This window comes from Mesitornis unicolor, unplaced genomic scaffold, assembly GCF_000695765.1.
Source record: "Mesitornis unicolor isolate BGI_N332 unplaced genomic scaffold, ASM69576v1 scaffold24837, whole genome shotgun sequence".
NCBI lineage: Eukaryota > Metazoa > Chordata > Aves > Mesitornithiformes > Mesitornithidae > Mesitornis > Mesitornis unicolor.
Genome location: NW_010198765.1, coordinates 41,985 through 67,477, shown reverse-complemented (window position 1 = coordinate 67,477; position 25,493 = coordinate 41,985). Strand labels below are relative to the sequence as shown.

The 25,493-nt window shown below is 37.5% G+C and overlaps 1 protein-coding gene across 1 annotated transcript in view; it reads right to left on the bottom strand.

Moving 5' to 3' along the window:
* Nucleotides 1-25,493, bottom strand: part of MLLT10 (myeloid/lymphoid or mixed-lineage leukemia (trithorax homolog, Drosophila); translocated to, 10) — a gene marked incomplete at its 5' end in the record, with an annotated part of 68,544 nt that overhangs the window by 7,993 nt on the left and 35,058 nt on the right. The window contains 6 exons of the mRNA XM_010189266.1: nt 2-85; nt 211-299; nt 700-888; nt 2,745-2,899; nt 7,338-7,410; nt 8,738-8,855. Coding sequence (XP_010187568.1) covers nt 2-85; nt 211-299; nt 700-888; nt 2,745-2,899; nt 7,338-7,410; nt 8,738-8,855 — 708 coding nt within the window. The remainder of the gene's footprint in view (nt 1; nt 86-210; nt 300-699; nt 889-2,744; nt 2,900-7,337; nt 7,411-8,737; nt 8,856-25,493) is intronic.

The following is a 25,493-nucleotide window of genomic DNA, read 5'->3' as shown; positions in this document are numbered from 1 at the left end:
CTTGCTGCGCTGGGCTCTGCCCAGCAGGTGGGGGAGTGGAAAGAGCCGATGAGCTGCTGGTGCTTTGGCCGCTGGAGGTTATCTCCTGGTAGAAAAACAAACAGCAAAACCCTCTCAGCTGCAGAAAATTTCACCTAATGGCACAATGCGAGGACTATGATGAGTTAACCCATAACAAGCTTAAGTTTAGAAGTAACAAATAAATGTTACCTGATTTAATACAGGAAGAGAATTGTCCGGTAAAAAACTGTTTCCCAGATGAGGGCTTTTACTGCTGTTCAAGGAATCAGTGCTAGGTGCTAAAGTAATAGTTTCAAAAAACACAGTGGTTACAATTCTGTAACACGTGAAAAGATTCAGAATAATTATTTCAAAATAATGTCAAAGGTAAGCATAGAGAATGTAAAGTCCACCTCAAAATCATTGCTAAATAGTAAAATATTAACTAAATAATTCGTGAATCAATAGATTCAGAGTGCTTCAGACTGAAGTAAAAAAGAAACTGCACTAAAACAAGTAGTAATGGTTCATATAAATCTCCCAATTGACCTTTAAACATTTAAACACACCAACAAATACTTCGTCTGTATTCATCCATCAATGAATGAATCCCACCAATGGCATATGTGGATGAAATAGATACTTCCTATAAACACGTGTTCAAATTACTTAGACACTTCAATACTCTCCTGTGCTTACCTGCTTGTACTGGAAAGGCGTGCACTTGATGAGAAGGACTGGGATTTGACGTTATTGTTGGGAAGGGCACCGAAAGCTGCGCATTGAGTAGCTGAAGCCGCTCCTTCTTAGCAGTCAGATTCTTGATCTGTTCTTCTAACCGCCTGTTTTCAACCTGAAGTTGGTGTAATGATTTAAGCATTCCTAAAACTAAGGTAAAAATGTGTGTTATCTTTAACAACTGCATTCAAAGAATTAATAACATCTTCATTTTTTTAAAATTTATGTATTACAATTTAAAGCATTAAGTCATATGTGAAAATACAAATAAAATTATTACTGAGAAATACCTTACAGAAATTTGACTTCAAGTGGAAAGGTTTAGGATCAATTTTGTGTAATTTGAAGTGCAGAAAAAAGTACATAGCATGTGATAGTAATTTTGTAATATATCTACACCCTGGCTTCAATACCAATAAAGTCGCATCACAAGGGCTGACATTCATTTAAAGCAAACAGTGGTATATGATAACTTATTCCCAAACCAGAATAGAACAACAGTATTATTGTAGTAGCACAGGTTAATTGCTTAGTTGGGAAAAATCTATTTTGGCTGCAGTATTCGAAATTTTAAATATTCTCAAAACAGAGAAAGTTTGACAAATATGCATCCAACTAACAATACAGCCAACCAACCATGTTTATGTGGAAACAGACACATTTGTGACAAGGGAGTTTTTCTGCTTTAATGCCCTGTACAGTGAATCACAAACTTGGAGAAGCAATGAAAAAAGCGTCACCCAAGTGAGGTCACCATGGCTCACCTTGCTGGGAGCAGCTCTCTTGGTCTGAGCCGCGATCTACAGATCACCCAGCAGGGAGCACTGTGTGAGCACTGCACTTACCACCCCTTTTTTTCCAGAAAAAGGGCATCATCTTCTGCGCTAACCTGATTTTCACTAAGCACAGTTTTTTCTAACTCCGATTTGGTTTCAGAACTTGGATTTCCCAACCAGTACTGGAGTGTGACTGTAAAGCCACAGGGATAGCCCATTTTTTTTTTTTTAAATTCTAAACTGTATTTGTTTAACATGACCTCTGGGCCTACTACAGACATAAGTCTACTGGTATAGGCACATCTGGTCATTTCCCAAGGATTTAGCTTTTATCCCTCCTCTTCAAGAACATACAAAGGAACCCTCAGTGAGCCCAAATGAGATGCAATAAGACTTAGCTAAACCTGTCCTCCAGCTATCATGTTTAAAGGATTATCCCTGCATGAATTTCCTCACAATTAGCATTTTTGTCAGGATACCATTCATAAAAATACCAACTAGATACCACTTTATACTACCAATGAGAAGAATAATATGTTCAACAAAATATATAACACAAATCCTAACCTGGTATTAAAAAAAAATTAAATGTATTCAACCATTGTCTTTGATACTGATACATTATAGAATATGGAGATCCAAGTGGTCGACTCACTGCTTACGCTTTTAACGTATTCATACTTGGACAATTCCACTCTATTAAACATGACTTGAGAAAAGAATTATTTCCTTGCTTTAAGAATTCCATGAGAAATGCAGAACATAACCAAGATACGAAAACCCAGTAGGACACCTCTGTAACATTTGTAAATATGACTACAGATGTAGTCAGTTTAGAAAAAATTAAAATGAAGAATGTAACAATAAAATATATTATGCCAATTTGTATCTCACAATATCAAGCAAACTGAGGAACTGAGCTATAGTATTTACAGTAGTGGATTTGAGAGTCCAAATTACATTTCCAAACTCTGCAGTCGACCAGCTGGATCTGCAAGTCACTTCGTTTTGCATGACACAATTTCCCCATCCATAAAAATGTACATAATTATAGAGAACTCTTTTGTAATCCACTGGAGCCATGTGCTGCATTAAGAACTATGTTACAATTATACACTGCAGTTATATTTCTATTCACAGCAGAAAATACGTTTTTTTAAATACTTGGACAAGACCTGAATAGCACAGTTAGTAAAAGCAGTAAGAACCAGAAGAGAAGTGAGTACTCACTGTCACTAGGGGTGCCTTGCTCTAACAAAAACTGTTGTCCTTCACTCCATTGCCTCTCCAGAAGCTGTTCTATGCTGGCTGCTACTGGGGGCAGATTTTCCCCACAACTGTTCCCTGATTGATCATAGCGGATCTGCAAGCTGCTTACAGGGGATCTGTTGAAAATATTGCAGTTTATTTAAAGAAAGAAATGTATTAGTAAAAGGCTGTTAAAGTTTCTTACCTTGTGTGAGCCCTTAGGACCTACATATCTTCCAAGACTAATTTAATTTATCAAAACCACTAAGAACTTGTGGTTCTCACGTGAGAATTTATACTGAGAAAGCGCATAACCTCTTCTTGCATACGGACTAGCATAATACCCGACTGACAAACAACACTGCATTAAATTATAAAACACATGTTTCTACAGCAGAAAACCATTGTATATGGATACACAGAGCACCTGTCTTAAAAAAAAAAAATCTTCCAATCTTTCCCAGAGAAAACTGGGAAAATAAAAACAATTTCTTAAGATCAGCACTGTAATGATACTTCCACATAGCAAGGCCACACATAATTCCACTGCCTAACTTGTTCTAAAAAGTATCATAAAAACAGATTTTTGAGGGACTTCACAAAAATATTGTTTCACAAGGGGTGCAATGAAAGTTAAAGTTATCCTCTGCCTGTCCTGTGCACGCTGAATAGACTTTCTTTTTCGCTCACGATCACACATAGTTCAAAGAATAATCCCTTTGCCACACATCTTTTCTCATTCAGGAGAAAATTAAATATTCAGCACACAGCCACTAAGAAAGCTGGGTACCCCTCAGGTCCTGTAAGTTGGCTTCTTCTGCATTGGATGGGGCAAAATTTAACCTGCGAGAAGAATCAGATGCTCAGCATATTTCTGATTTGGGATTCTGGCCTTGTGCATGCATGGTCCCATTCCTCACATGGGACCAAGCAAAGCCCACTGAAAGTTGGTTGGTGTTTTTTTCTTTTTGTTTGCTTTGTGGTTGGTTTGGGGTTTGGGGGTTTTTTGTTGTTGTGGTTGTTTTTTTCAATCAACTCCAGTGAGCTCAGATTCAGAGTCTTATATATTACTGGTGCCATCACAGGATCACAGCTGCACTGACCTACATGTAGTGCAAACTCACCAACAAGACCATCACAGTCTCTGTAAAGGACAACATGTAGGGCTCAGGAAATCAGTGTGTTAATTATGATTAGCGTAATAAGCAGTGGTCACAGCACATTAGCTACCTAATGACTGTCAAGCATTTTGTAGGCACCACAGCAAAGTGATTTTTACGAGAAAAGGTTTTAAGTGGGTGACTTCAGAGTTCTCGAAGTATTTATAAATATAAATTCCTCTTTTGCATACAGGATAAAAGAAGAAAAACACGTGTAAAACCAAAAAACCCTGATGAATGGGTAACCAAGGCGGTGTTTTTTGACAAGAGATGACAACTCAACAGCATTTAACAGTTCAGCACGGACATGGCAAAAACAGCCTTAAAACCAGTTGTTTACACGACGTGCTGAAGCGGTAAGAACAAAGGTTTATGCAGAAACGTTCTCAACAGATGTACTACGCTTCGTACAAAAAGCGCACTTTAAAAGTAACAAATCAAAACAAAGCAGAAAACACAAAACCAAAACTAGAAAACCAAAATTACAGAAAAGCACCACACAACCCCCCAGCAGCTTCCTTCTCCGCCTGCATGCTTTTGAAGGGCGCATAACGCTACTCTTGACAGATTGTGCTGTTTGAATTATAAATCACCAACAAAATTCTTGCTGGGCTTAGGGCTGTTTCCTATCAATTTCACAAAGGTAGAAACAAGGCAACACGTGTATAACCTCTGTAGTCCTTCACTGGAAGCCTGTACAGAAGGACAAAAACCTCAAAATCTCGATTTCCCTGTATCGCAACATCAGCCAATCCATCCTTTCCAGCTGAACCTCTCTACCTCATCCATAGACATGATGCAGTTCCTGCATCCCAGGGTTGAATCCTTATTCCAAACAGTATTTGATCATAGTTTCCAGCAGGATTATAGGTGTGCTGTATGTGCAGGTCTGACGCAGCCACTGAGATGGGAATCCCTTGTCACATGTGTCATACCTCGCTTTCTTTCACAACTGGTTTTTGTTTAAGTTAAGGGTACAGTTATTCATGCTCTTATAGTATTAATTGTAAGCAATACTGCACTGAGATATAGGCATGCATACAGATTTCAATGCAGATATTACATAACACATTTTTAAATCTAAGGTTAAGTATAGGGGGGGAACGTTTAAGTGCTACCTTGGGAAAAGCAGCAATTCCTTTACAAAATGGAAACAGCTCATATATACCAGCTATATTTATATTTCCCATATATACTAAAATTTTAAATATGACAGTTCAAACATTAAACACTATGGTTATATAGGGGTAAAGAGAATAAGAGTTTGAAATGACCACACGCTTCATGAGTCACATATGTCTTCTCTGAAGAACTGCAACTGGCTGTGTCATCAACAGCAATGATTTCTGCAAGTGTTTTTATTCTAAGCAACTATTTGAAAATTTGGAGAAGTGCGTTATTTATGAATCTCATAAGTTTCAAGGGGAAGAGAGTCAGAACTTACAGAAAAATAATTTTAATAGATAAGGGAGGTAACATTCAAAGTTGCAACATTTTCAGAGAGCAGACTTTTGAAGTTAGTTTTTTAATCACTTTAAACCATATTTTAAGTAATCAGAGTCATTTACTTATTTAAGTGGGAAAGGTGAGGAGTTACCTACACATTTTAGAAACATTGACCCATGTGTGATCTGTCTTACTACACAAACCAGGGGTGAAATTTGGTGACTACTGAACTTAATCGAATGGGTACGTTTTCTAAATTTTTTTCCATGCCAGGTATTTCAGACTAAGTTTTTCCATCTTTCAATTTTGGAACTACAGCAGTGATTTCTTCCTTTTCCCCTCTTTTTGGCTTGTTCTTGAACAACTCCACTGCCAAGCCAAAGCTATTGGCTTTCTGCGAGGTGACACAGCTTCAATGCGCTGAGGGAAGCTCTGTGGTCACAGACCGAGATCTGTCATTTTGCACCACGCAGTTCTGTGCCATCCCCGTCCATCAAAACCTGCTGAAATCTGACCGTGTTGTAAGCGCTGGGCTATGCATGCCCTGAACATAAACTCCAAAAACCAATCATATTTAAGAAGTTTAGTTCCCAAATATTCTATCTAAAGCCAGCCTGAACACAACTATGGCCTACTGCAAATCGTGCGAATAGCAATATTTGCATATTAACTAACCAGGGATTACAACTCGCATTTACCACAACGCGGATGCATAAGAGGACAACTTAATATATATCCAAACATTCTGCAATTTCCTAATTGTTGAGCATTTCCCTTTGCAAAACGCTCCTTACTTGTCTGTATATACACAGACATGTTCCTTATTTATGTAAAGATTTATATGCTAAAGCAAATATATGTATTTATACTAAGAACACAGTCTAAACTAAAATGTAAATTTTCTATTTATTGTTTTAGAAGCAACATGTATTGTAAAGCTTAAAAGCCAGTTCATGACTAGGTAATATCATGTGAGTATTATAATGGATATTCTCACCCTGTTCGACAAGAAGTCTTTTGATTAATTAAGGAATATAAGACAAGATCAACACCACCAAGCATGTACATTAAATTATTAATTTGGAGGTATTTATTCTAAATTGCCGTAATAAACACATGCTGTAAAAATCAAATTCATTACTGCAATGCTGTACCTGTGTAACTACCACTTTTTAGCTATCCTAAAATCCTTTTCAAGATAATATTCCCATGTTTAGTCCCTAAGTAAAAAAATACAGTAATAACACTATAAAATCTAATTCATATGGGACCCAGTATGGAAAATAAAGCCCTTTAAAAACAAAGATTCACTTAAAATATACAGAAAATATTACTGAAGTATTTTAAAAGCAAAATCGGAATTTTAACAGCAAGTATTTTAAAAGAAAATACTGTGATATAATATGAGCAGAATTCTTATGCCCAAGTTCTGTAGTAGAGGTGAATTGCAGCAGAACAAAAAAAAAAAACCAAAACTTTTTTTCCATAGAGAATAGTTGCATATTTTGGACTGGTGAGGCAAAGGGAAGAAAATATTTGACATTTTTACTGATATTTAACTTCTCAGACCATCTTATTCCTGTGATTGTTGTAATTTGTTTTTAACACATGGGATTTTGGAATTTTTGCAAATATGACTAAAAATCTGATTATGATAACAAATCTGAGGAGATAAGTAGTACACGTGGATTAAATTATAGATAAATCCCTTTAAAGCAAGTCTCCATTTCTTAAGTGAAGTCCTTCATTTGTAAACCTAATTTCAGTAAAAGTAAATTTCAGCACATTTTTAGCTATTTGGACACACTAGGGGTTTTTTTAGATGGATATATCTATATAAAAATAAAAGTGTGTATACATGTGCACGTATTTCTACACATATACATGGAGTACTAGTAAAAAGACAGTGGAGTTTCCAAATCTTAAGACATTTCCCCTGCCTGCACTCCCCAGTGTAAATAACGCTTACCGTGGTGAGAGACTTCCTCTGGGTGAACCTCCTCTGCCAACAAGGCTGCGGCTGTTATCTCCAAGATCTTGATCTGCAGTGTAAATATTTCACAGCTGATAAATCGACTCCTCTTGGAGAAGAGCTTTAAAACTGATGTAGATGTTTTAAAAATACCTTAAGTCTCAACTTCTATTTGTAGTTACCACTGACGAGCGAATACGTAACTAGTTTAAGATTGCTGAACTGTAGCGTGTAAGGTGTTGTCCTTACACATTTCTGAGGCTGTACCAGGCCATGGATTATGTTAACTTCTTTCATTCCTTTCAGTTTTACAGCACAGAAGCGTGGTTTGCATTTGCAGTACCCTCCCCTCAGCCACTTTTAATTTCTACGGTGAAAGTAATGAATCACAGCTGTGGACAGCTAATCTGTATGCTTATCACAGCAAATCCTGATGCTCTGTATTTTTTTAACACTTTGTGTCCCAAAACAACTCATAAAATATATAACGTACTAAACTTGCCACTGCCATCTAGCAAGCACATATTATTCCACAAATTTACTGAAAACTTTATGAAAGCGTGTAATTCACTAATTCCTATTTATAAGCAGAAGCATAGGAAAACCCCTTGCTAAAAAGGTAGTAAAACAAACAAAAAAGGCCTCATTAAATATACGAAAACGTTTTGCTTGGAAGGACTCAAAAGGGTTATTTTCCCTATGGCCTTTCAATAAAATAACCCTATCTGCCCCCTTCAAGGTTGCCCTCCCCCTATTCTGAGTCAGGTGACCTCCGACCCCTCGGAGGGCAAAGACATGACTGATCCATTCTTGGTAAACTGCTAAACTCGTTCCCTTCCCCCAAACAGGCCCGACCGCTGCGACATGTCAACAAATCCGGCCGGGGTGAAACAAAGCAAAGGCAGCGCTCATTAAAACTGCAGAGAGCGAACGGCACCCGACGCCGAGCGGGAAATATTCACCGGATTATTAAATGCTGCGCAGGTTCTCTAACGGGATCTCTTTCATAGGAAGTTGTATGTAATACAATTTCATGAATTATGCAAATAAAGGTTTAAACTATTCACGACAAAACCCAGAGCTGTGTTACTCTGGTCGCAAAGAGCTCGGAACTGAACACATCAATCACTGATGTCTTCAAGATAAACCTGTACTAAACACGTCAATGGCTCCGCACTATCTTGTACACTTTGGGGAAAAAAAAAAAAAAAAAAAAAGGAAGAAAACCCGCACTGTTCTGCAGGACAACCAAGAATTTACTTCTGACACAAACCAACTTTATACAGACATTTAATAACCAAATGCTGAGCAGAGTTCAAAAATAAAATGTAACCATCTTTTAAAAAATACGTAAGCCTGTGAAGTTGCACGTTTGTCAGCAGCAGTGGGAAGCTTACCTGCTTGGCTGTTTTCAGACTGAGCTATAAGTGCTGCCATTGCCGAATTTGGATTCAGCCTATTGCCGTACATGTGGGATGGAGGCAGACTGAGAGAAGATCCAGGTAGGGTGTTTGCCTGCAAGAAACCAAGTAAAACTTGAATCCTGATTTTTAAAAAGGGGGGAAAATGCTAAATATATTTTAAAGAAGCCTTCCTGATGCATCATTATTAACCTTTTATTTGAAGTTTGTTGTTGTTTTTTTTAAACTGAACATATTTAAAAGAAAGAGTATTATTTTCCTTTTGTGAGTACAGAAATGGAATCGCAGTACTTTGTAAACATACTGTGTTTTAAAGTGTTTTACTTCTCACTGGCAAGATGTGTTAATAAAAATACCTTCTAACAAAAACTTACTGCAGCAAATATTAAAAATACCTAAACTGCATTTTAAAACAACCACCATGTAGCAGGACGGGCAGACTTCCTTGCAATCCTAAGTATGCACTCACTGCTAGGACTTAGTAGCGTGGTGACCATGTGGATATCCTACTAATTATTTAATCTTATTAAACCATTTACAAAATAAGAGCAGGTAGACAACAGATGTCTCACAAATGCTTGGGCTCCTTACATCACAAGCCGGCTGTGGGGGTCAAAAGGTCCAACTTTCAGCTCTATAGTTTAACTACACAGAGCCATATTTCCTTTGCTCCACTCCGTCATTAGTAAAACCTGCACACTATTTTGTTACTTCCTATTTTGATAGAATTGGAAGCCTGGTGTTTTTTTGTTGTGTTTTGTTTTTATTTTAAAGAACGCAAACAGCCATTACAAGTATGTTTTCTATACAATAGGGGGCTCGCCGAATCGCAGCTTTGCCCTGACCCCATATAAGGAACTGTATTTTTGGCAGTTGGCCAGCTCTACTTATTGAAGAGCTCCCAAAGTTTGTGTTCATTCATGTTGCTAACCACAATTCCGAAGGTCTCTGCTGGGACTTGTGCCAAACAAGCGAAAATGAACCCTTAAACAGATGAAGCTGAGGAGGCTGGCCAAAATCTTGCATAATCCAACGCAATAAAAATACCTTCTTCCTTGGCTGCTTATGCTTTTTCCCTTTCGAAGAAAAGATTTGTGTCAAGTGCTGAGTTGCAGAGACAGGCAATCAAACAAAAAAAAGGCATGGCTGCTTATTAAAAAGGCATTTTCCTACCTGATAGAAAAATTATCTCAGAACAAAGAAAAGATTGCAAGGAGGGAGGGCTAAAAAAAAAAATCAAAGTTACACAATCTGTGTGATCACTGATTTTAAAATGAATCTTTTAAGAAAATGTAAACAACCTTTACAGAGGCAACTGTTTTTGAAGAAAAAAAAAAGGTGAACAGTAATGAACTCAATTTGTGGGACATTTTGACATGTATAACTGCACACAAGAGGGGGGAAAACATACTGGTTATTACAGCAAAATATTACAGAGTATAAACTATGTCTCTGGAAAGAATCACACACTACCATTAAGTTTTGGCTTTCAGCCAACATATTAAACTTGATGAATGGACTTTTATGAATTCACACAACTGTTTTCAATGATGCTTTATTTACTACACATTGGTGAGAAATTGTGCCTGATACTTACATTCTTCTACTGTCACAGAGTTAGAAAAAGCCACTTAAAATTATCAGGTTTCTTTCACTTTTCAGTTTCAAGGTGTGTGCAAGATTGCTAGACACAGAACCACACTTTCACTTCAAGTATGGCTGCTATTTCTTTCTTTTTTTTTTTCTTTTAAGAATTGCATGTCTTAATCTGAATTAGTTCTGAGTCTTAAAAATACTGCAGGCGTGTCCACCTACCCTGGTATAAGAGCTTCCAGAAACACAGTATGTGTTAGTACCATCACACTTACTGATGAAGGCAGCAACACCGCACAGCTCCTGCTATTTTCCTTAGTAAATGCCTAGAGTCATTCCAACTCCACTATTACTGTTCACTACCAACCTTCAGCTAATTTTCCCTCAAAAACGAAACAAACTTCAAAAGCATTGCAGTTTTTTATCAAATCCTTTCACTGAAGGAACCTTACAGAATGGAATATTACAAGATTCAACCATTACTTGCTTCAACAACTAAGAGACAAGATTAGCAAAACTATTTTTTTTTTAAATAAATAGGCTGAGGTTATGAATTCTACTAATATAGTCCATTCTTTTTTTAAAAATTAAAAACATCAGGTCTTATTTGTGTTTAGTTGTAAAATATTTCTATAAAAGATTTCTCTTAATTCTAGTAAACGTACCGCTCACTTTTTAGAGATAAGCTGCTATATTTAATGTGTAATTCACTGCAAGGCTACTTAAACTGCAATAGCAACTATCTATTAATTTATGATGGCAGGGCAGCTATAATCAGCAAGGAGAATACATGGTTTTTTTGACTGAAACGTGCTCAAATAGCTTTAAGAACTTTCTAAAAGTATCTAAGTATCTTGAAAGGAGTTGCTAAAGTCTGTTGAGTAACCATCACATCACAAAACAAAGGACATCAAAGGAATTAAACTGTTTGCTAAGTGGGTTGATATAACAGATCAAAAGACTTAGCATGATTTAAACAGTATCTAAGAACCTGAGTTTTTTCACAAGTGGTGGTTCACCCTAAACTTAACCCCCATTTATACTTTAAAATAATAGTAAAGGTGTCCTACAACAAGTTGGAACTACAAAAGTTCTAGTGCATCATGTATCATCCTATGCAGCTCTTAAAGGAAAAAGTCACATTAATAAAATTGGTCAAGTAAGCAGGAGGTAAACAAAAAAAACTTTAAATAGTTGTCTTTAAATGGCAATGTGAAATGACAAGAATAACGATTTGCGAAGCTTTATTATGTATGTGACAACTTCATCTGACAGGAAAGCAGAGGTGGAGGAGTGCGACATTATTTAAAGGTGGAATAGGAGCCTCATGTTTCACGCACAGTCGAAACAAGCTGCAGCAAGCATTTATTAAAAATGCGCAATCATCCTGTCAATACGTATTAAGGTCATAGGACTGGAACATGTTCGAAAATGCAGAACTTTTAAAGCTGTAGTATTCTTTATTTCAACTGATTCTATCTGAACCGTCCACACAATACACGATCAAAATGTATGAACTAATAACATAAGAGACTGCTAAGTTTTCAAAAAGGCAGCACATTTTCCTGAAGATATTTTAGCAAAAGGATTTAAGCCCATCTAGTGGTATGTAATACCCCGCTTTCGTTGATGGCACGTTCAATAAATCAGTAAAGCAATAAGCAGCAGAGCAGCACAGAAGGAAGATACACCGTAAGGCACGGAACGCCCAAGTGCAGTAAGAATAAATGATCGATATTTGATTGATGCTTTAAAGCACTTCCTCTACAGGAAGAAAGAAAGTGCAAGTATATTCTTCTAATAGAAATGTAGTTAACTTGCAAGTTTAGCTCTTAACTCATATATACAAATATCCTCCGAATATTTAGAAGATTTTTATTTGTTTGCATCACTCCAAAATGGTATTTTACTGTAACTGTGTGACTATAAAGTTTCCCAAGTTTACAACTATTTGCATTCATAACTGGACATTAAATTTCCAGGGAAAACAGTTTCTTAATTTCAAAAGTTACATGTTCTTTAACAAAAAAAAACAAAGGGGAGAAAAATGACACAATACATATCCGTACACAATTACATTAAGTCTCAAAAATTTGAGAACATCAGAGCATGCCTATTCCCCTGTTCCTTTCAAGTTTTATGCTATGAATTATTTTCTGCTAACAGGCCTCGTTTCTGCTGCAGCTCCACACCAGTAAGGTTTTAATACTCAGCGTGTGATGAGAGATGAAACCAAGTGTGAACAACTTTCAGGTCCCATGAGTAGGCTGACTGTTGAAGCTGTCAGGTTCAATTGCATCATTCCACATTATTCAGTGCCCCAAACTGCTCCCTAATTGTTAGGGGCTTAACATATTCAAAACCATTGTTTAGGCTAATGCTGAAATGCCTACAGTTGAGTTTCCATAAAGAAAGGGGAGGGATTTAATTGTAGTTAAACCATTACTGAACTCTCCTCCTTTCATGACAGGACAACAACGATGGCTGGAACAACCAATTCCAAGACGGCTTCTTAATCAGTTTATATCCAATCAACACCCCTTTCCCCCTCTGCTTTAAAAACAGAGATTGCTATGTTGTAGCTTTGCCTTATATTATGATGATGCTTTTCAATTAGTGACAGATCACCTAATTACCTACTTCAGCCAATATGTGTCAACAATAAATTTCAAAGGATATTTTTATTTCTTGTTTAAAATAAAAACATATTATTGCTCCTGCACTGTCAGTATCCCTTGAAGTACAAGTACCAGATCAATGCGGTTAGGGTCATACCATTTACCAACCATACTACATTTTTCATCACAGCACCAGGCTGTTGTGGGAAGCTCAAAACTACCCTTTATTCCTATTAACACAAAGTAAAGGAATCAAAAGCACTAGATATCACCAACAACTACTAATGGCCAACCACTACTGAAAACACTTATCACAAATTTCACACAAATTATGTTTAAAGGTAAATTTTCTGTGAGCTGTTCTACTACACTTCTGAGAAGATGTTACTAATGCTTTCCATGCAATTGTCTAGCTTCATGAAATATAGAGGAAATTCACGCAGTAGACCAAATATTAACATCAACTTACTTCATCTAGAAGTCATCTTTGGTGTATTTTGGGTCAATGGCAAGCAACGTTTATCTGAACAGTGTACTATTGATAGTAACATCAAAATTAAAACTTACATTGCAATTAAATGATAGGACAAGAGGTAATGGGCACAAGCTGGAACACAGGAGGTTCCACTTAAATTTGAGAAGAAACTTCTTCTCAGTGAGGGTGACAGAGCACTGGAACAGGCTGCCCAGAGAGGTTGTGGAGTCTCCTTCTCTGGAGACATTCAAAACCCGCCTGGACGCCTTCCTGTGCAACCTCATCTAGGTGTTCCTGCTCCGGCAGGGGGATTGGACTAGATGATCTTTTGAGGTCCCTTCCAATCCCTAACGTTCTGTGATTCTGTGTAAATGAGCTTAGATATTCAAACGTATTAATGCTATGTACCTAATGATAATTTAAGAATTTATTTTTAAAATACAAATTAACTGCTTTTCTTGAGAAATTAAAAGAGTTGCTTATCAAGTGATAGCAGCAAAAGCAATATAGCCTTATGTTTCCTAGCTTAATTTGGACAAGTGAAGAAAAGTGACTTTATCTCTAGAATTTTTAAGGCCAGTTACACTATGAGGGAGCATGTAACAGTTGGCTTTGCCTGGTTATGCAATGCAATGGGAAGACTGTGCTATTGCTTCCTTTTATTCTTACAGTATCTCTGGTACCATCTTTAACTCCATTTAGGAGACGTGGGGAACCACTGCTACACCTGTTCACTTGACTTTCTGAATTCTGTCAGCTGGACACCTGGGATGGCAATGGACACCTAGATAGGGCTGGCTGGTCAGGTTAACTGCAGCAATACTCCAAATTTCCAGGAAGCCCAAGAGGAACTTCTGCCCCATCAACAGCTTTTCACGCGTCACTTGCTGCAACACAACTCTTGAATATTTTCACCACAAACATGGAATTTGCTTAGTAATCTTATCAAGACTTTGTTTCAAATGAAAAAAAATTCCAAAATTGCTGATTATCTTCCTTTATACCATGAAATATAGATGGAATTGAGGACAAGACAGAAAATCCTTAATAAAAGACTGTTTCCACGTTTCTTCGGAAAACCATCATATGACTTTTCAAAACAAATAGCACAGCACAAAGTAATATTAAAATGCAGCATGATAACCACTATTTCTATGTTTTAACTAAAACATACTTTTATTTACACCTTTTTAACTTGCATTTTGGCTTTCAGAGTTATAAAAGTTGAACGTAATTAATTTCCAAGCAAAGTGTATTGACTTCTTGACTAAAACAGCCTACAGCACTACTGATGACTGAAGCGAAACATGTACCTGTTACAGGGAACCTCACCTCACCCCACCTGCTATCATACATCACCAACGTGAATCAACCCCAAATATCCACCGTAGTCTTTTACTCATTCATTCAACGAAAGCAACACTGGGACTGAAAAGATAACCCACCTCATACTGCCACCACTACCATCCAAGCGCTTTGAAGTCTTTGGAGTTTTTTTACAACAGATAATCAAGGTGCAATTTTACAATAAATGTTTTCACTAACTGGCTGAAATAAAAGAATTAACCAAAAAGTTTAGTTAGAAGGCTGGAAAAGTTAAAATGGAATCAGAAAAAGGGTTTGTGATATCTTAGAAGAAAAAAAAGCAAATTTTCAATCCAAAAGAAAATTAATTACAAATGTACAGGTTATAATAATTAAATTCTGTCAGGAAAACCGTAGACGTGACATGTAAAATTATTGTATGGATACATTATTCACATCATTAGCACTTTTACATTACTAGCAAAAATAAATACTTCAGAATTCTAGCTGTGATGAAGACTATTGCTTACGAACAAGCAAATAATCTAATACTGGTTTTGAGAATCAATTGTTTTGATTAAATGTACAAATAAATCCTTCAATTAAATGAAACCATCTAATCTTCAAACAGCAGCACTCAAATATTTTCCAAGAAGACCATGAATGAATGCACCTGGGAAACACAGTGGGATTTGAAAGGCAAAATGAAAAATTAATGGCACACCTACAGAAACTAATTTATACCTCTGCCCAGTGTACAACAAGGGCACATCAAGTCATTAAAAACCACATGGGTAGAAAGCCTATCTTCCAATAATGTAAAAAAGCTACAACCTCAACTGTACTACCAGTTTACTCATCTCTTCCGTGTTAACTAAGCTGGATAGTATATGAAATGGTAACCAATTAATATCTATTTACTAATAAACTAGACACAAAAAAGGGACTTGCACAAAAAACTTACTAGAATGCTACCTCAATAAGAGGTCTTGTTTGTTTGTTATGGTTTTTGTTTAAAAAAAGGAGGCTTTACAGTGATTAAGACCCTGGGATTCCTCCACCTCCCCACAAACCTAACTACAAACAAAGCTATCATTTCAACACAAATCCCTTTTACCTCAAGTTTGTTCCTCCATCCTTTGTGTCTCCCTTTGTCTCCACAGCACTTAACCTGTATGTGCTCTACTCAGACAATGAAAGCAGTATCTTACCAAAGACTCCTTATGAACATTAACCTATATATCGGGAATCACAATTTCACTCTCATACTGAGTAGCAGAAAGAATGACAAGCCCAGTACACCCATATAGGAAACTGTTTTGTTCATGTGAGTATTCCAAAGAATGCTAGACACTCATAATACAGCAAATAATTGATCTGAGAAAAAAGTAATTACTTTCAAGATCATCTATAATTTAAAAAAGTGGTAATAACAAAGAATCAGCCACTTATTCACAAACATTAACATTTTAACTTGCTAAATAACCCTCAGTAGTCTTTGCTATTTAAGAGATGTAAAAAGCACTTACAGTTGTAGAATTACTGCTGTGTAAAAATGCTTGCAAGATTCTGAACATTTTATACACGGCCTATAAGGACACTGCCTCAGCAATGAACCTTGCAGCTTGTAGCTGCTCTGCTGAGCATACACCATATAAAATTGAAATCTTTTTCAAGTCAAACCTAAACATTTGGTTTCATCTAAATATTTTTATTCATTCTTTCCACTGCATACAGACTAGAAAATGTCACATTTTTCACATTGAACACCATTACTATTGTCTCGGGCAGCTAAATTGAAGTAGTGCTACACTCAGTTCAACCAAGGGGTCAATGTGCCTCAGTTGCCTGGAGACTGATGGTTGCTACAGCAGCACCAGATAAGCCAAGCTAAATAAGCTTCAGCTTGAAGGCAGAAAACATTTATTGTGAGACCGAAACACTGATGCAGTTGTCTCAGCATGCAGCGCTGCACAAAATCATGCAACTGTCTTTCAGACTACCTGTATATTGCATAAGTCTACACGAAGACAATCTTACCAAAGCATGAGGAAAATACAAAAAGTAAAGAATTTAATTGGGCTACATACTAGATTACTTGCAACTATGAATCCTTTGTTCTTCTCGTTGAGTCACATGTTAGAAGGAATTTTCCCTCTGGCTGTAAATTCTTCCTCCCTGCTACTCTCCTCCACCCCCACCCCAAAAATCCTCAGACTGAATGAGAAGAAAATTAGACTTTTACCCGTTTTGCCTAGAAGTAACAAGAATTAAAACAGCTTTTAAGTGACAAGCGAGAAATTTTTGATGGAAAAACCTTTACTAGCATGGTTCTTTCACATTTTCCATTTTGGAAGACTGTTAAATTTAAGTGGCTGTGACACAAATACGGTTTGGTGGTGGTGGAAGGAAAGTCATTGTTTGGCATTGACATCTTACACCACAATATCAAACCCCTCCCTGCCTACAACACACACCGTGGGTTGCATTTAGCACACTTTCTGAATCTACCAGCACTGGCAATTTCCTGTGGCAATGAGTCCCAAGGATGAGCAACATATTCAATTAAGAATGATTTATTTTTGTTCTGGATGTGCTGACTTCTCCTTTTATATCTTTTTCTTAAGTTATGAGATAAGGAGAACAGAGTAATTTCAGCACCCAAACAGTCTGTTATCTATGTTGATATTTCCCCTTTGACCCAGCAGGTAGCAATCCCTTTTGAGAGGTCTTATCATCAAGAGGTGTTTTGATAGTCACAGAAAATATGTTAATTGGTTTTCATGCATCCACCCTTTCTACTGATTAGAGAATTCCAGTACTGCAGTAAGGATATGATTTCCTTTTTCTGGAAGCATGCTGCTCAAACCATTCAGTATCATCAGCTCCAGATACCTTATTCTCTTTTTAATTACCACTCATTTTAAAGGTAATGCAAATCATCTTTAGAATGACAAAAGCAGAAAATACAGACAAACTGTCCACAAATTTGCAAAATCTGCTACTTTTATGTTGGATCTTCAACAAACAAACAAACTCCCCCAAAAAAACCAAACAGAAACAAAAACCCTTAAACAAAAAAAACCAAACAACATGAAAAGGGAAAAAGAAAACCAAACAAACAAAAACCACCAAAAAACCCCCCACACTCAACCCCTCAAACAAACTGCAGCGCACACTGTATGGAAACGTATAAATTGAACTTTAAAAAAAAAAAAAGAACTATTAGCACTTAAAAAGCATACAGTTCATCTTCAGGAAAGATCACTTACCTGTAGATTACATGAAAGTAATTAGTATCAGTGAAAGAAAAGGACTGGTAGGACCTGATGTTATGATCACTAGAGGAAGCATTTTGGAAAAATTTAGCAATACATTAACATATTCCCATAAGTGCTGTCGATGTTTTACATAAGTGACTGACTTCTAAGGAGTGAGAGGTTTCACCACAAGGCACCCACGCATTAGTAGCTCTGCAGATAAGCAGCAGAAATCTATACTATCTGCACTCTGGACTTCAGAAGAGCTATTCTGGCATTCAGTATCTCAGTTATTTCTATATTAAGAAACAGACTTCAGGAAGCATCCTGAAAAAGTGTAAAAAGACAGTAAGTATCTTCCCAAGTTACAGAAACCACTTCTGATTACACGCCTTACGTCATTTACCAGTTAGGATAAGTTGCAAGATAGGATTATTGCTTAAATAAGTTTGCTGAGATCATTTCAAAGTCTCAAGTTTTAAGTCTTAAGATGTGCTGATCCAAAGGTGTCTGCAAGAGCATGATACTAAATTCCCACGGTTGTGATGTGTACTTCTGGGAGCGAAGCAGGAAGCTCACTTGAGCAGCTGATCATCCAGTGCAGTTGCTTGAGGTCTGAGATTGTCACATCAGTCACTTACCAATGTCCTCTAGAACTAATATCCATTTTTTTGGATATTCATTCTGCTCCCCAAATAAAAGTTCATTAAAGCCCTGACAGCTAATAGACCCGGCATTTTCTGGAGTACCCACAGAGAAGATGTGGGTAAGAAACTTCCCTTAAATGGATTTACACTTTTGCCTGCCCAGCTTTAGCAAATTTCAGATGCTTAATCTGAAACTTTCCTCTCTTCCTCACATTTACTTTAAGCTGAATTTTTAATAAAAAAGAAAAAAAAGGCAGGAAACAGAGCATGTTTCTCTGAGCAAGACTGGGAAACAGAAGTGGATGGGGAAGTACCTTACTTGGCCATACTGAATTCGATAATATGACATCCATAATTCGAGGCTACAACTGCAAATTTGGCAGCAATATCAATCAGGCATGTGCACTTAACTGTCCTACAAAAATGCCCAAATGCCCCTTCTGAGGACCTGCAAAAAATCCTCTCAACTTGAATTTTCAGCAAAGATTTGAAGATGTACCCTTAAATTCCCTCATAATTCCACCCCTGTTTTGGAAGTATAAATAAGATTGCTCCCAAGACTGCTCCTAACTTCTCTCTTGACAGGGACAAGAACTACGAATAGAGTTCCTTTTTCCTGTATTTTCACTTGTCTTCCCACGGGTGCAGAATAAAAAAGAAAAATAAGAAAATTCCCTTGAGAGGATGCAAAATGATGAGCAGCCTTAAACTATGACAAGAAAAAAAAATGTTAAAACAGGAAGCCAAAATACTGTAAACTAGTGATGTGGAGAAAGAGCAGGGATCTACAGAGATCCAAAATTAGGGACTAGATTAATTCAGAAAGCGAAAAAATAAAAACCACAGGACAGAAGCATCTGAAACATCAGGTGCCCTGCATTCAGAATCTGAAAAGATCTCAGGATTCCTGGGCTTTCACATTCCTCTGTTGTTAGCAAATAACTCCAAATCTATTGGGGAAAAAATAAGCCTTATCTCCCTCTAAAAGCTGGATCAGACAAAGGAGGATAACCTATAAATATATGAATGCTAAAGAAAACCCTGCTGGTTTTCTACTGCTCCTAAGGGGACTAAAGCCAAATGAACTTCAGAAGGGCTAATGGAAGTGATTAAAGCAAACTTATTTCACTTAGAATTGCAACTGAGTAACAGCACCTACCTCCCCAGTTATCACATCTGCACCATGGAGGCACTTCATTGCAGCACGCTGAAGCAGACCTGTCATGGCATCACAAATAAATCCTGGACTAAAACAAGTGACGGACAGCAACCCTTCAGCTTCCGTATCTCTGTGCGAGCCACAAGGATTGCTGTTACACACACTTCTTGTCCTTCTCCTTCTCTGTATTAGCTGCTTTTGTGGCAACTGAGGCACAGTGCATAAAGGAAGAGATGGGAACTTAGGAAGGAAATGAAATGGAAGCTGCAGAGGAAGAAAAACAGCTTAAAAAGAAAAAAGCTAGAAAAAAAACTAGCAAAAAACCAGTCTTCTCTCTGTGTTAAGAAACAGATGATAATCTTCTGGATTGTATCTGTAAACCAGGCTAGTGACAAGTATGCGCAATATTGCTTGAAATTGCCTCACAGATGTCCTTATTACAGTTGCTAAGAGCACAGATACCACCACATGGGAGAAGAAAAAAAATCATCTACAGAGTCCCAATTTGATCATATTAAATTTCCAGAATAAGAATAAATCCTGAAAATTTCTAAATAAACTGAGATTACTGTAATGTAATTATCATACACTACTGAATCATTCAGTACCAGCACCAAAGATTCAATGAGGTACACATGTTTAAAATAAAAGGCTGTATGTCTTAAAGAAACCAGTACATGCCATCTCCGCTCCCACTGAAAATACTACTGAAATGAGTTGACAAGATACTTAAATGCATTTTTTTAAAGGCACACAGTCTGAGAGATGGCTTTAATAATCAATGACTGGAAGAAAACCCAGTCAAAACCCTTTACCTCCATTCCTGCAGTCTGGTCCTGTATTCTGAACATAGAAACCTCAGAGACAAACGGCCACAGAGGACTCGTGGGGTAATTTCACTCATTTAAGTCATCAGAAAGAACAGATGGATCAACCAATTTCAATCTCAATCTTGACCAAAGCAGCAAACATTTAATTACAAAAGACTAAATCTACTAAGTAAAAATTTAAAGAAATAATTTGAATCTAACAACCACTGTTTCCTGATAAGCAAAAACCAAATCCTGCTGTACAGAAACAAAAGATACTGAGGCATTCAGGTTGATGCTTTTTTTATGAACATAAATTAATCGCTAACAATAACTTATTAGAAAAAGCAATACAGCAAACTGTTACAGAACAACGTAATAGGGTGACAAACATTTTTACTACAATTATGAAACATAAAGGAAATCTTCAAGATAAAAACTGAGCATAGGACCTTGGAGCGGTGCAACTTATGGCTTGGTTTAACAGGGAACACTTAAGACAATATCCAAAACCCAAACAGAGGAAAGTGATTTTTCTCAACAACAGAGCACACATTAATATTCATGCAAAAGTTACAGGACATTGCTGAGTGAAAAGACAGTAGTCCAGGATACAGCAATTTGCCACATGCAAAACAGGCAGTACCAACAAACCCATCAAGTGGATCAATTCACAAAAAAGCAGGAACAAATATGTGCGTGGGCTGTACCTGCTTTCCTCTATCCCTTTTTTCACATATTCTTGCAGTTGTTAAATGCATTGTTATGCTAATAAAGCCTTATTGAATTAAGCAGTATAACCTATCTGAGGCTATGCCCAAGACATATAAAAAAGAGGAAGAGGATGCAAAAAAATCTGCATTTCCAGCAAGTGGCATTTATACAAAACCAAGGTTTCCCACCTGGTGAGGAACACCAGCATTTAAATTCAGTTACGGCACAGCATGGAACACGAGCTAATTCTGGATTCATTAGATTGGAATAAAAATTATGAGTGGCATGAGGGACAAGAAAATGAGCCACAAAAGAAAAGGTGACTGCAACAATGCCCATACTGTGTGTTTGTCTTATAAGCAAGCAAACAAAAATGACAGTATGGGAGCTATCATACCAGACAACAGAATGGAAGAATCCAAATTCAGGATTTTCTAGCTGGGTTTTTTGTGGTTTTCTAAGCTTTAAAATCAGTGTTGTTTAGTTCCTGAAGGAAAAAGTAGCACTTGGTGGTTTTAACCACTTTAATTTTATATGGGCAAAGCAGTTATTAAAATAATAACAAAAGGTACAGTAGTATTACCTAATTTTCTCACTTTAGGACAGTTGTTTTCAACTGCTTACAAGTTCTCTTAATACTACAAACAAAATTCTCTGTATTAGAAGTCTACCATAACCTTCCAGTCAAAACAGTTCAGCCAATTTTGAGACTAATTCTGTGGAAATCTATTTTTTCCAAGACCTTTTTAGAATTTCTTAACACCCTTGCTTTAAATAAAATCCATCAAAAATTGACAAATTTATGGTGTCCCCAAAATCATAATTACAAATGCCTATCACAGATCTAAGAAAATTTAACAGCTGAAATCTTAAGAGGAGTGACCCTTAGCAGCACATCTTTGAGGTTATTCCAATTTTTAGTACAATTCCAATTGCACATCTGCCATCCTGACCCAAACAGCTGAGCAACCAATGTTGGGGCATACTTGCTTTCTTAACTAATAGTTTAAATAAAACCTACTTTTTTAGCTACTACTTTTTATCTGCTACAGAGGCACAAGCTTACCTTAACTTATAACCAATGTATGTACACTTAGGATCTTGGCTGATTTTCTTTCACCCTACACAAAAAAATACCTTAGCACACGGTTATTTGAAGACTTCCATGGTCAAGTGGTGGGTAAACACTGAGAACACATCCACAAGGGCCCAGTAAGCAGACAGAGCACTCTGAGGAAACCGTAGCCCTTGAAGTATAATTTACAGTAACTGCATTTAAAAAATGGTTCTCTAGAACCGGAGAACAACTGCATGGTAAAATAGGTTCTCTTGACTGAGTCTCTTCAAACACTTGTAAGGACCTCAGGAACTGAAACTGTAAAAGTCTCGTAGCGTCCAGGAAAAACAAAGGCATGTTACAGGTGCTTGTCATCATTCAGTGTGAATCAAAGACACTTCCAGTGGGGAGACCTACTTGGTATTTTCAAGCCTTGAAAGTCAGGGAAAAGCACCTAATCTGCCTGATGCAATGACAAGAAGCAGCACCAATCCTAAACCTCAACCAGGACAAGAAAGCACTTCATATTTTAAAATTCACAACAGATATCCATCTTCTTTTTCCTTCATGATAGAAAGTACCCTGTAAACTAGTTTTCCTCATGAATGAGGAAGAACTGTGTCCACAGACCTTAAAGCCAACCGAGTGTTCACCTCTTGCCACTACAGCTTTTTTGTAGGAAGTTTCTCTCAAAGCTGATAAGTCATCAGGGTAAAAACAACGCAGAAAAGTGACAGTTAAAGCAATTAAGCCTCAACTGGAAATTGCCAACACCGACCTGCTGGATGTTACTGGGTGCCAGACAAAAAGGAAAAGTGCCAATCTAACTACAAACTGTGAAAACAGGGAATACAGAAGGGAAAAAAGATTGGTGTAGATAAATATAGGTGCCTTGGTTGTAGAGTATAACTTGCAGACATGTCATGCTACACAGCTTATGAGGCATGGTTGAAACATATGGTTGAAACATCAATGCCTGTATAATGGTTCAGATGATGGAAGGACCAAGTTCATATTTATGCACTGACACCATTGATAAGAAAAAAACCCAAAGACCGTGCCTTTACCGATTTCAAACTGGCAGACACTAGTTACCAAAGCATAGTCCTAGAATAACTGAAACAGCACAGGACTTTGTTAATTCTCTGTGCAAACACAGGAGTTTCCTTTTAAGGCTGTCAACCAAACCTTCTCACCATTTGAACCTTCCTTTATAGTTCAGAACCAAAAGACTCTTAAAATGGTAGTAGCTGTGAATAAGATCCTGACAAGTAAACCTATGACCACTTGAAAACAAATTAGGAACTGAGGTAAGATATATGACTCCTTTGGGAAAGAAAAAAAAAGACTCCAACACAGCTCCCAGAAAACAGAGCCAAAGGAAGAACAGGAATTTTAAGCACTTAACCTATGGAGGGCTCTCTAGTTCAGCTAAACACTAAAAGAAAGTGCACGTCCTAGGAAAAACTACTACTATGGTATTTCTGTTCCTGCCTGCTAAATATGGCTCTGTCCCATTGCTTTTTGAATCCTTTTATCCTCTGACAGACTTCAACATATAGAAGTGATGGTGCACAGTTCTTGCTTATTTAAATTTTCCAAGCCATTTGTGATTTTACAGACCTCTGTCTTATCCCATCTCAGTGTCTCTTTTCCAGGCCAAGAATCCTATTTACTCATTCCTTATAAAGATCATAGCATCATAGAATGTACTAGGTTGGAAGGGACCTTTAAAGATCATCCAGACCAACCCCCCTGCAGTAAGCAGGGACATTGTTACTAGATCAGGTTGCTCAGAGACCCATCAAGCCTGATCTTGAATATCTCCAGGGATGGGGCCTCCACCACCTCTCTGGGCAACCTGTTCCAGTGATCTATCATCCTCACGTTGAAGAACTTTTTCCTAACATCCAACCTAAATCTACCCTTTTCTAGTTTAAAACCATTACCCCTTGTCCTATTGCCACATGACCTTGTAAACAGTTCTTCCCCAGCATTCTTATAGACACCTTTCAGATATTGGAAGGTCGCTATAAGGTCCCCCCGAAGAAGAAAGATGTTGTTCCTTGAAAGATGATTGAGACAGTGGAGCATCTTCCTTATGAGGAGCGGCTGAGGGAGCTGGGTCTCTTTAGCTTGGAGAAGAGGAGACTGAGGGGTGACCTCATTAATGTTTATAAATTTGTAAAGGGCGAGTGTCAGGAGGAAGGAGTCAGGCTATCCACAGTGATACCCAATGACAGGACAAGGGGAAATGGAAGCAAGCTGGAGGTTCAACCTGAACCTCCTAACGAAAAACTTTTTTACTGTAAGGGTTATGGAGCACTGGACCAGGCTGCCCAGAGAGGTTGTGGAGTCTCCTTCTCTGGAGACATTCAAAACCCACCTGGATGCGTTCCTGTGTGACCTGGTCTAGGTGATCCTGCTCTGGCAGGGAGGTTGGATTGAATGATCTTTTGAGGTCCCTTCCAACTCCTAATATTCTGTGATTCTGTGATTCCTTGTCACTGTTTATTACCATGGCTCTTTTGGTACCTCTTTTGGTATCTGCTGTATCTGTTTTGAACAGAAACTGCCTTTTCCCTTTAACATTGATTTTACTTGCTCTCTTACCACCATGTCAACATAGGCTGGTGAGGTGTTTCAGGAGTTTGTGACAGCTGATCTTCGTAACAGCTCACTGCATAACCCAGCGTAATTGGCAAACTTGACTTCTGTTCCTCCTCCTTTTCCTACATCATTTATGAATACGTTGAGCTGCACAAAGGCCATAACGCTGATCTTTCCAAGACTCCATTGGAAAGCCTCTCCACTGTGAAAACTGAGCATCTACTTGCTTGGGGTTTTTCACATCTTTTAATCTGCTACTAAACAAGAACACAACCTTTCCCCTTATCTCCAGGCTGTTTAATTTAAGTGTCTTCAGTGAGTTATGTTGTCTAATACTCTTCAGCAAATTTAAAAATAAATAAGGAGGGGGGGGGGGAGGAATTAGAACTAACTCAAAGTGCCTGTGATTTCCCTTCACAAAAGCTATATTGGCTCTTTGCCAAAGCACCGTATTTTAAATTCATTTCTTTAATATAGTTTCTGTC